This window comes from Sinocyclocheilus anshuiensis, unplaced genomic scaffold (genome assembly GCF_001515605.1).
Source record: "Sinocyclocheilus anshuiensis isolate Anshui unplaced genomic scaffold, SAMN03320099.WGS_v1.1 scaffold492, whole genome shotgun sequence".
Classification (NCBI taxonomy): domain Eukaryota; kingdom Metazoa; phylum Chordata; class Actinopteri; order Cypriniformes; family Cyprinidae; genus Sinocyclocheilus; species Sinocyclocheilus anshuiensis.
The window spans coordinates 346767-358298 of NW_015558605.1; the positions used below are offsets into that span (position 1 = coordinate 346767).

Sequence of the window (11532 nt, forward strand, 5' to 3'; positions counted from 1 at the left end):
ACGCTCTTCTGGGAGAAGTGCCCATACAAGGAATTACGCCCTTTATGACGTCATACAGGGCCATACTCGAAAAAAAACTTTCCGAAACTTATACAAACCTTGAAGGAGTGTATTTAGCACAGAAATACTCCGTTATACGTCCAAGCTGTTTTTTGAAACTTTGGCCATGTTTAGCATGAGAATCCAACTCTTTAACAGTGTAAATAACTCAACATGCATAAAATAGCATTAGACCTCCCCTTTAATGGATTTTTCAGGTACACCAATATAAAGGGCATTACCATAATCAACCCTAGAGGTAACAAATGCATGGACAAGCCTTTCAGCATCAGATAGTGAAAGAAAATGCCTAATCCTGGCAATATTCCTGAGGTGAAAAAAATGATTTTGAAATACTCTTGATATGTGCATCCAGAGTCAAATGAGGATCAAAAAGAACACCAAGATTACGAACTAGAGAGGACGGAAATACTACACTATTATCAAAATGCAAACTCAAATTTATACCATTGGAAGCAGCTTCAGGGGTACCGATGAGAAGGACCTCTGACTTAGTACTATTCAATTTAAGAAAATTGTGGTACATCCATAATTTAATTTACTGCAAGCAGTCAGTTAGTGTTTCCGAGATACCTGTAATATTAGTTTTCGTGCTTATATAAATTTGTGTATCATCAGCATAGAAATGAAACCCCAAACCATGCTTTCTAATTATCTGCCCTAGAGGGAGCATGTAAATACTAAAAAGTATAGGACCCAGGACAGAACCCTGGGGAACACCATGACAGACCTGTCCGACATTAGATTTGTTGTTATCTAAAACAATAAACTGGGAGCGATCAGAGAGACATTTAAACCACTCAAGCACTGTACCGGAGATACCAAGCCAAGTCTCCAGTCTCTCAATCAGTATAGAGTGACACACCGTATCGAAGGCTGCATTCAAATCTAACAGCACCAGAATAGTAAGGGCACCAGAGTCAGCAGAGACAAAGAGATCATTCATGACTCGAACCAGGGCAGTCTCCGTACTATGTCCTGATCGAAACCCAGATTGAAAAGGTTCTAAGAGCTTGTTCAAGGACAAGTGAGAAGTGATGAAACACATAATCATTTACATGTGGTAGCAATTTGATAGATATGACCTGACTTACTCCTGTGCTGTTGGACACAATGGGCGAGGTCTCCCCATTGTTGTCGTCCTCTGCCAGCACTTCAGCTTCGTCCCAGGATATGCCGGCATGCTTAAGATTGTTGGTAAAGGTCTGGCACCAGGTGGTTCCGGGTTGTCCACGCTTGGGCCTCACGGCCACCAATGCATTGTTATGCATAGAATATGCCCGACTAGCCTGAGATGTTGCTGTGTGATGGCAACTTGAAGGCTGTTGGAATTTCCCAGCTGCAAGACTTTTTCATTGGTGATGCGATCAATAAACCAGATCTTGAGAATGCTTCCATGTTTCGCATACCATAAATTGTGCTTTTGGACAACAATGGACAACTTGATCTTAAGAGAGATTGAAGCTGACAAAGACATTAAACTGTTTTTTGTGTTTTTTTTCTAGACCTGATTGAGAAGAGTCAAGAGCTGAAGGATATGGAAGAGAAAGAGCAGAATGAGAAAGATCATGATTTAAAAATTGGAGAAAAGAAGGTAGAATCTAAGAGTTTTACCTGCCATCACTGTGGAAAGAGTTTCAATCGACAACGAAACCTTAAGGTCCACATGAGAGTTCACACTGGAGAGAAGCCTTACACCTGCCAACAGTGTGGAAAGAGTTTTGCTCAAAAAGGAAGCCTTGCAGTCCACATGAGAATTCACACCGGAGAAAAGCCTTATACTTGCACTCAGTGTGGACACAGTTTTACACATAAAAGCAACCTTAATTCCCACATGAGAATTCACAGTGGAGAGAGCTTGTTCAGCTGCCAACAGTGTGGAAAGAATTTCATTCAAAAACATAACTTGGCAGTCCACATGAGGATTCACTCTGGAGAGAGACATTTTATCTGTAAACAGTGTGGAAAGAGTTTCACTCAAAAAGGAAACCTTGAAGTCCACATGAGAAGTCACACTGGAGAAAAGCCTTATATTTGCTCTCAGTGTGGACAGAGTTTTATACAAAAAAGCAACCTTAAATCCCACATGAGAATTCACAGTAGAGAAAGCTTATACACCTGCCAACAGTGTGGAAAGAATTTCAATCAAAAACAAAACCTTAAAGTCCACATGAGGATTCACACTGGAGAGAGACATTTTATCTGTAAACAGTGTGGAAAGTCTTTCACTCAAAAAGGAAACCTTGAAGTGCACATGAGAAGTCACACTGGAGAAAAGCCTTATAATTGCTCTCGGTGTGAAAAGAGTTTTACACACAAAAGCAACCTTAATTCCCACATGAGAACTCACAGTGGAGAGAGCTTGTTCAGCTGCCAACAGTGTGGAAAGAATTTCATTCAAAAACAAAACCTGGAAGTACACATGAGGATTCACACTGGAGAGAGACATTTTATCTGTAAACAGTGTGGAAAGAGTTTCACTCAAAAAGGAAACCTTGAAGTCCACATGTGGATTCACACTCGAGAGACATTTTATGCGTAAACAGTGTGGAAAGAGTTTCACTAAAAAAGGAAACCTTAGAATTCACACTGGAGAGAAGTCTTACATCGTGTCTACACCGGAAGCAACAATACCTAAAGTCTGTCTATACTGGATACGACAAAGCAACCATCGCAAATCATTTGAACTTTGTGCCAGTACATCATAAATAGAACGAGGGAGCAGTTTACTGTCAGGAATTTGTTGTTGCGTCGCGCCGCTATTCAGTGTTGACAGCATCACTGATTATAACGAGTTCTATAATATTTTGTCACGCTGCGATCAATGTGAAAAGAGCTTCATAACACAACTAAGCCGTAGATACCGCATGACCATTCACACCGGAGAGAAACATTTCATATTTGGTCAATGTGGAAGGCAGAGATGTTCACAAGTCTTTAACTTTGAGTCTGAGTCAAGTCTGAAGTCTTTATCGCTGGAGTCTGAGTCAAGTCTCGAGTCTTTGGTCACAAGTCTGAGGCTGCGTTTACACTGGCAGAAAAAATCCGATCCCACATCTAACACAGATCGGAATTTGATGCACGCGTGTAAACACAAAAATCCACACGAGATCCGATTTTTCAAAAATCGAAAAGCTGTCCTCTCTCTGCCAAGTCGTACACCTTTGAGTTCCTCAGGACCCGTGCGTCATGTACACGTCTCGGCCACCCCACGTTGATGTTGGTAAAGCCAAGTAATACATTTTACAGTTAATGTCTGCCTTGTGTATATCAGTGGGGTAGGCAAAAACAGAGTAGGGAAGTTTTATATACCACATTCTGTCGTCTACAACCGCCTGCAACAGAACCGAATGCCAACCTTTCTGATTGAAGTAATCAGTGGGGTTGTGTGACGGGGCAATGATGGGAATGTGACTCCCATCAATTGCTCCAGCACACTGAGGGAAACCCCAGGTAGTGTAGAACCCCCTGATCACATTCTGAAGTTCCTCTCCCCGTGGTAACTTAACATACTCGTGGAGCAGCTCGCGTTTTACTGCGAGGCAAAAATCGCGAACAATGTGACACACCGACGAACAGCTCACTCCGAACAGGTGCGCCAATGTGCGATAGCCGGCCCCAGTGGCAAGCCACCATAAGGCAAGGGTGACACGTTTGTGCACTGGGATCACTTTTCTTAATGGGGTGTTTTTATGACAGAGACGCGCATGTAAGCGCTCGCATAGAAACTCAAAGCTAGTCTTGTTTACGCGAAAATTTTGTACCCATTCCTTCTCGTCAAAGGAGTTGACTTGGTTCCACCACTCCTGCCTCCTTGGTCTTTCCCACAGTAGTCGTGACACCGATCTAGAAAGCATTAACGCCGTCCTTATGATGGCAGCATTAAAAAGCTGCTTCCGCTTTCTTTGTTTATTTATTTGCTGTCGGGTATACTTTTGCCGACTTTGGAAAAGATGAATAAGCAAAAGTCCATCCAGAATTCGAGGGTCAGTCATTGCGCTCATTGTCATGAAAGCCAGTGAAATAATTTTAGGCGGGAGATTAGTGTAAACACAGATATCGGATACGAGGCGTGTCTAAAGTGAATGTAAACAGGCGGGCCAAAAAATCGGATATGGTGAAAAGATCGGATCTGTGCATTAAGACTTGCAGTGTAAACGCAGCCTGAGTCGAGTCTCAAGTCATTTAATGGCTCACTAAAAAAATTCCATTCAGAATCCTCATGTTTTGAAATCGTCCTATTTACGAATCTTAGACAAACTATAATATATTTTTATTAATAATGTATGATATGACTTGAGGCGGTTTCCCGGACAGGGTTTAAATTAAGACAGGAATAGGCCTTAATCTAGAATAGTTAATCATGGTTTTAAAAATGGCTTTCTGATTCACAGATTAAGTACAGATTACTAACACCTGGACTATGGAGTCCTGAACTAAAATAAACTTGATTCATTTAAAACCACCTGTGCAAATCAGAACTAGCTGAATTGAGGTTGCCTATAAAACATGGAATGAACCAAGAAAAGTTTAGAATTGTATGCAACTGAGAAGCAAATGGCAATGACAGCTGAAAAGAGAGTGCGATCAAATAACTTTTCTGAACATGAGAAAAGTATTATAAAGCAAATAGTTTCAAGACCTCCTGTTACTGAAGATAAACTGCGCACATCAGCTGTTGAATCAAAGAAAAGGGATGCCTGGAAATCTATTTGTAATGAATTTAATGCAAATCAACACATCTACAAGAACAATACAACAACTTCAGGTAAGAATAATCAGCTTTATTATGTGGCTTTTTTTTTAATCACTGTTGTCATTATTTAATACAGGTTTTGTGGAAGAATATAAAAATAAACCTAAAAAAAAACTGCTGCTGAAGCTCGAAGAGAGAGGTTTAAGACTGGTGGAGGACCTGCAAATAAAGACTGTGACTAGTTGGATGAGTTACTGACAGGAATAATGGAGAACCAGCAGCCTTTGGAGAACACACCAGGTGATGACCATCTAGATAGTTCAGATGATGGATCACACGCACCTAAGTATATGACTTATTTTGGCTTTTGTTTCTCTCCTCTCAAACTTTAATTTGCTTCTGTCATCTGATGTGAAACATTTCCCCATTTAATCTGTATTTATTTGACCATAAATGAACTGTTCTTTTTTCAAGGAGAAGGTCAGAACAGAACTGAAGAGATGGAAGGCAGTTTACCCTCCACATCCTCAGGAGCATGGGTGGCAATGTCTGCTAGTACTGGTCACCAGAAGAAAAGACTCCCTGTCCATGAAAGGTTGGCTAATGAATTCCATGAACACAAGTTGAAGTATCTTAAGGAGGAGCATGAAATTAAGATGAAGATACTACAAGTAGAACTGGAGCTGAAGATGGAGGAGAGAGATGCAGCAGGCTCAAAATGTTACATCAATACATGTATTTGTGAAATAAATATTGTTTTATTAAGTCAAGATGGAAATGATGGTTTCATAACATATCAGACAAAATATAATTATACTTTTAACATATTTTATTTGCTCATTACATGTATCAGATCTAAGCAGAAGGTTGAAAGGTAAATATCTATTTAATGTGGCACAATGCAAAAAACATGTCTGTATGCAAGTCCTTCTCTGAGGTCTGTTGTAAATGGTGGCACATCTGGATTTTCATCCTCTTCTGTTGGGGGATCTGGGCATCCCTGCTGTTTCAGGTAGTTGTGAAGAACAGTTGTTGCAATGATGACTGAATGATCTTCTTGGTTTGAATCGGAGTGTTTTCCGAAGACACTGAAAGCGACTCTTCCAAACACCAAACATGCGCTCTACTAAACCCCTTGTGCTATATGAACCTGGTTGTAGTGCCGTTGTTCAGCCGTTTCTTCTGCGCATACCCACTGTGACCAAGCAGTATTCCATCATGATCTCCTCTTTCAAACTGAGTATACAGATATGAGTTGAGGAAAATTCGGGAATCATGAGTTGCACCTTTCCAATGTGCAACAATGTTTGAGAACTGTAACTGGGGAGTGCATACACCTTGGACATTTATGGAAAACCAATTCTTTCGGTTCCTTATTCCTCAGCATCTGGAGTAGGGGGACGCTTAATGGGAATATGGGTTCCATCTATGCAACCTATGACTCCTGGGAAATTTCCATATTCATAGAATAGTACCTTGTAGTTAGCCTGGGTTGTAGCATCAGGGAAGTTGATGTAATATGGTCTTAATTCATAAATGGCCCTGCATACTCGGTGAACCAACAGTATGTAAAGTCATTCACAGACACCACATAAATTTCCAGTTTCTCGATGAAAGGCACCACATGCCAAAAACCTTAAAGTTATGAGCACCTGGAGACAAACTGGAACAGGCAGTCCTCTTTGGGTCACAGATGAATGCCTGGTTTCTAAAAGTGAAATAATTTCTACTGCATTTACTTTATGCATGCGGAAATGATCTCTAAAACATATTTCATCAAAATGTTGCAATAGGTCACTTCTGTCTGCAAGAACTTGTCTAGCTGGTGGTAAGCATTGGTCTTCATTAACATAGGCCAAGTAATCCATGTGTCTTTCAAATGACATTAATCTGAAGTTAAACCTGCCTCCTGGTAGATTTAATTTAAGCCTCAATTTAGTCCTTAAGTAACTCTAGTCTTACTCCAGGAAATCAGCCTATTAAATTCTGGACTAGACCAAGTCTAAGACTATTTAAAACCATGACGGAGAAAGCAGATTTCTGTTAATCTGGTTTAAAGGGTCATTTTAGTCTAGGACTAGGCTTAATCTCAGTCCGGGAAACTGCCCCAATATGATATATGATCTGCTTTGTAAAAAAAAAAAAAAAGTTAAGATGTAAGGTTAATGTACATCCAGCCTGTTACTTGCGTTTTAATCCATTACCATTTTCAAAAACAGTTTTTCTGTAACCAAATTCTATAATAAGAGTCCGATCTACCATGACAGATGTGAGACAGATGTTACAAAACCATACAAATAAAGTATTTATTTATAATAAAATCAGGGGTATTAAATTAAAGTTCCAAGAAGTGCAACCTTAATATTTTCTTCCAAGCAGTGGTCCGGACAAAAAAAAGTAATAATAATTTTTACATGTAGGCCTATTGTATTTTTACATTTAGATACATGCGACGCCATGTGACAGAAAAAATATTGTTTCTGTTCAGTTTTCCTCCGTAATTTTCTATACTATTTTAATATTTTAAGCAGTATATACTAAAAACAATGTAGCTACAATAATCAAAACGTTCTCATCTTGAGCAGAAAATAAAGTTAACTAGCAGTTTCAAAGTTTAAGTTCTTTCCTAGACATCTAACAACAATTTTCCCAATTATAATTACATGATTCTTTTGAAATGTTCTTAGCCTACAGATTAACTCTCTAGGATTGACGGTCGTGCCATAATGATAAATGTAGGTCAGAAACATCTTGTCACATCTGGTTTGAACAGCAGAGTCATAGGCCACGTTCACACAGCAGGTGTGACAACCGCATTCTGTAACCGAACTCACCCGTAAATTTTCAGGATTCACAACCGCATTCTCGGAACACAGATGCTGTGTGAACGGAACAGGACTGGACAACTAGTTGTCTGTTATGTCATACAGTGCGAGAGAGCCGCTCTGCTGCACAAACGCATTTTCATGTGTGGTTTCGGTAACTTACAGTGACAGAGAAATGAGCGGTGTGTCATCTGACAGTTTTAGATCCAGTCAGTTTTCCACCGGAGCCGCTCCCGTCAATTTTGTGTTCTGCACGCGACTCAAATATGCTCCGCTCTCTACCCAAATTTAAAAGCTGCTGTTGGTTAATAAAGATTTGACGGAAGAACTCGCGGCTTGATTGGACTCTTGTCATGTCAGAAGTGATAAAACTTTCAGTATTATGGACGTCGCCATCTTTGATTTTACTTTGGTCACTGTCGCTATGGTTACTGGTAAGGAATACGGGCTTGGCGGAAGAACTCGCGGCTTGATTGGACTCTTGTCATGTCAGAAGTGATAAAACTTTCAGTATTATGGACGTCGCTATCTTTGATTTTACTTTGGTCACTGTTGCTATGGTTACTGGTAAGGAATACAGGCTTGAGTCCCATTGCACGTTCATACAGACAGTATTCCAAACGCCCCTGTAAGCTGCTGTGTGAACGGGACATTTCGAGACTCATTTAAGTAAATGTGGTTGTCAATCCCAAAAACTGACAGTGTGAACGTAGCCATAGATAGATAAATAGATAGGAAGAAAAATAACTACATTTGCAGCATTGTTGTTTTCTGTTGTGTTTTAGAGAAAGTAATCTATAATTTTGGTGTTCACCGTGTTTCTGTTGATGTTAAAATAACTACGTCATCCACAGCTCTTAAACTTGGCACCTGCAAGAAACTTTCATTCATTCATTACAGGCAAAACATGTCCTGGGAATAATGAATGCAGGGGCGGACTCCCATCCAGAGGGAATCCTCTGTATGGAGAATGGACACTCCACCCTTAGGTCGTTGGTCAGTTGTGGAAGAGGTTTGGCCACGCTGCTGTAGAACTCTTAAGAAATCACACAGAAATCACTGACCTCTATTCTTCTCATTGGTGAGAGGCAGTGAACTTATGGGTGTGGATGCTCTGGCGCACCTGTGGCTTTAAGCCCTAAACACACTGCACGATTTTCGGCTGTCCCAGACGAAGGATTGGCATCGTGAAATGATTGTGGCAATTTCTGTGATCGTGCGTCTCGAGTCGTTCAGTGAGAGAGGTTCAAAGACGGCCGTTGTCACGATCTTGCTGCCAAAGATAGCCTACGACACAGCATTATCATCACACAATGTGTTCGCTGGTACGATTCACTTTTACTGACCAACCAATAAAAATGCGACATGAAATCAACACGACGTGACGCTAAAACATAAAACTGCTTACCTCAAGCTCTTATGCCTTCCTCTTTTGTCGCTTCCACTTTTTTCAGCACACATAAAAAATACAACTGCTAAAGTGTGATTAATCATGCTCTTTTTGTTTACTACTAGCGCATGCTGATGACGTTTTATTTTTCTATAGAAACATGCGTCGAAGTGTACGAGTCACTAGGTGTCATCATCGTACAGTCTACACACACGTCGTAGCCAAGTTTATTAGATCCATGTCGCACAATGTGACATGCAGTGATCTTATAGGATTGTTAAAATCATGCAGTGTTTTGGGCTTTAGGCATTTCCTCCTGTTACGCGCGCCTCGCGTACGCCCCGCCCCGCCCGAGTCCTCAAATAAACATTAGTGTTCATATTGTCTTATCTTTTTTTTTGTTTTCTCTAGTTCCTTATTGGTTGAGCTGGGGAGACGAGGCTATAAAGTGGAAGGAGGCGGACCCTCTCGCTCTCACTAAGCCAGCCACAGTTTTCTCCACAGCCACATCGCCACATACTTTTTCTTGGTTTGTAATGAGCCACACAGTTTCTACACTCTCAAGCCTGCCGGGCGCTACTCACCCCAGTTCCCCAGGCACAGCACCATTAGTTTTGGAAATAAACAATGTACTCTCTGTCTTGCCAGTAATAGCTACAGCCATTCTCTGTGTTTGGGCCGCACACGCCACTGTAGTTTCCCCAGAGGTGGCAGCCTCTGCTGCAGAACCTCCCGAGGTGGTGGTGCCTACTCTACTCCCCGAATCTGATCTCAAGTCTAGCCCAGAGAAGGCTCCCGTTCCCGAGTTTAGCCCAGAGAGGGCTTATGTTCCCAAGTCAAGCTCAGTGTTCGCTCCAGCCCCTGACCTTAGTCTAGTGAGGCCTTTAGCTCCTGAGCACAGTACAAAGATGACTTTAGTCCCCGAGTCTGCCCCAGACTTCACTCCAGTCCTTGAATCTGTCCCAGAGTCCACTCCTGTTCCCCCCGAGGTGGAAACTTCCATTGCAGAACCTCCCCTGATAACAGCAGGACTCTTTCCCGAGCTCACGGTGTTCCGTGTTTGTTGTAGCTCCTATTGCTACTGCTGCAGCACCTCCAGAGGTGGCAGCATCCGCTGCAGAACCTCCAGAGGTGGCGGGGGTGTTTGCTTCAGATCCTCTTAAGACAGGGGTACCCACTAATGAACTCTGTCTGTCCTGATGAGGTCATGGGGACCATCAATAAATCCCCCGTCAAACCAGTCCCGGCTCTAGAAGTCAATTATGAATTCTCAACCCTGCCTGTTACGGTCGCTAAGACTGCCTCAGAATTCACTCAGTGCCCTGCCATGGCCAATAAGGCCGATCCTGAACACCCTGATTGTCCTGTCACGATTAAGGAGACTGCCTATGAACTCTCTGCCTGTCCTGTTATGGCTATGGAGGCTGTCTGTGAACTCTCTGCCTGTCCTGTCACGGCTATGGAGGCCGTCTGTGAACTCTCTGCCTATCCTGTTACGGCTAAGAAGGCCTTTTCTGAACTCTTAGTCTGTCCTGTTTCGACCAAGGAGGTCGCTTCTGAACTCTTTGACGTTCCAGCCACGGTCAAAACAGCTGCCCCTGAACTCTCTGCTCGCCCTGTTATGGCCAAAGATGCCGTTTCTGAACTGTCTGCCAGTCCTGTTACAGCCGCTGAGGCCATTGTTTTAACCCCTCTGTGCTCTATGTACCAGTTCTGCCAGATCCGCCTGAGCCCTGTCACGATCTCTAGCATGAGCTCTGCTAGAGGGCACCCCATCCTGTACCCTTTACCACTCACCCCGGACTCCATTTCCCATAATCCTCTGCCTGGACACATCATCAATTGCAATCACCTGTTGTTCATCAGATCTCATCATCAGTTCACAGTTGTCTCACATTAGAAGGATTTTAAAAGTAGCACACACACTCTCTGACTTTGCTGGTGATTGAATGTTTAGCCTCCCGTTGTCTTGTCTGTGTTTCCTGGTTATTGTGTTTGATCCTCGGACTGTTACCTTGTTTTTTATTTATTGCTGCCTGCCCTGACCATTGCCTTGTCTTGTGGATTACTCTTTTGCTTGTGCCTCGGATGTTATTGTTTGCTGGGGTTTGACCCTGCCTGTTGTTACTACGCTCTATGGAATAAAGCCTTGCTTTTGGATCCCCAACTCCGTCGTCACGACTCCCTGTGTTACAGTAGTATCTATATATGTATCTATTTTCTCCTTTTTTGGGGGTAATAGCTTTATTTGAAAGCGCTGCCATTTTTATCTGGTTCAGCGTGAGGTGCAGTGGTCACGTGGTACCAACCGTAGCTCTCAGAAAACTCCCAGTTCACAAGTTGTAATTACGAGTTCTTCGAGGACGTGAATGCTTTTTACAAGTTGGTATCTTGTGCACACCACCACGCGAAATAAGTTTGCACACACTCAAAATGAACTTCCGCCAACACCACGATGACGTCATATTTGCCGCGCGCACTATGACTGTGCTATTTGTGCTGTTAAGTATTCAGCATTGGGTGTGGAATTACATAAAGTTCTATACAGGCACTGGCACATT

General features: G+C 42.2%; 3 protein-coding genes and 1 long non-coding RNA gene across 10 annotated transcripts in view; all 4 read left to right on the forward strand.

Moving 5' to 3' along the window:
- Nucleotides 1-2998, forward strand: part of LOC107680196 (gastrula zinc finger protein XlCGF8.2DB-like) — a 163056-nt gene extending 160058 nt beyond the window's left edge. For 3 of the 5 annotated variants that reach the window (XM_016475987.1, XM_016475986.1, XM_016475984.1), the window contains exon 3: nucleotides 1566-2723. In XM_016475987.1, coding sequence (XP_016331473.1) covers nucleotides 1566-2602 — 1037 coding nt within the window. In that variant the 3' untranslated portion in view covers nucleotides 2603-2723. Of the gene's footprint in view, nucleotides 1-1565 lie in introns of all 5 variants that reach the window. The other 2 variants (XM_016475989.1, XM_016475985.1) reach the window with 2 other exon arrangements.
- LOC107680186 (gastrula zinc finger protein XlCGF57.1-like) overlaps nucleotides 1-11532 on the forward strand; it is a 398670-nt gene that overhangs the window by 160096 nt on the left and 227042 nt on the right. The window lies entirely within an intron of this gene.
- On the forward strand, nucleotides 4205-6314 carry LOC107680207 (uncharacterized). 2 transcript variants are annotated; one of them, XR_001633122.1, is made up of 3 exons: nucleotides 4205-4828; nucleotides 4893-5102; nucleotides 5231-6314. It is a non-coding gene; the product is annotated as an uncharacterized LOC107680207 (long non-coding RNA). The 2 variants fall into 2 exon arrangements; XR_001633121.1 differs by having other exon boundaries at nucleotides 4205-5102.
- Nucleotides 9255-11131, forward strand: LOC107680206 (BCL-6 corepressor-like protein 1). The gene is made up of 2 exons (XM_016476011.1): nucleotides 9255-9967; nucleotides 10617-11131. Exons 1-2 carry the CDS (start codon nucleotides 9508-9510, stop codon nucleotides 10643-10645), a joined length of 489 nt encoding a protein of 162 aa, XP_016331497.1. The 5' UTR covers nucleotides 9255-9507; the 3' UTR covers nucleotides 10646-11131.

Bases quoted from the DNA above. Each gene is read 5' to 3' on its own strand.
- LOC107680206 (XM_016476011.1), top strand. From the start codon at position 9,508: ATGAGCCACACAGTTTCTACACTCTCAAGCCTGCCGGGCGCTACTCAC. The intron at 9,968-10,616 runs CTTCCATTGCAG...GCCGTTTCTGAA, and splicing joins TGTTCCCCCCGAGGTGGAAA to CTGTCTGCCAGTCCTGTTAC.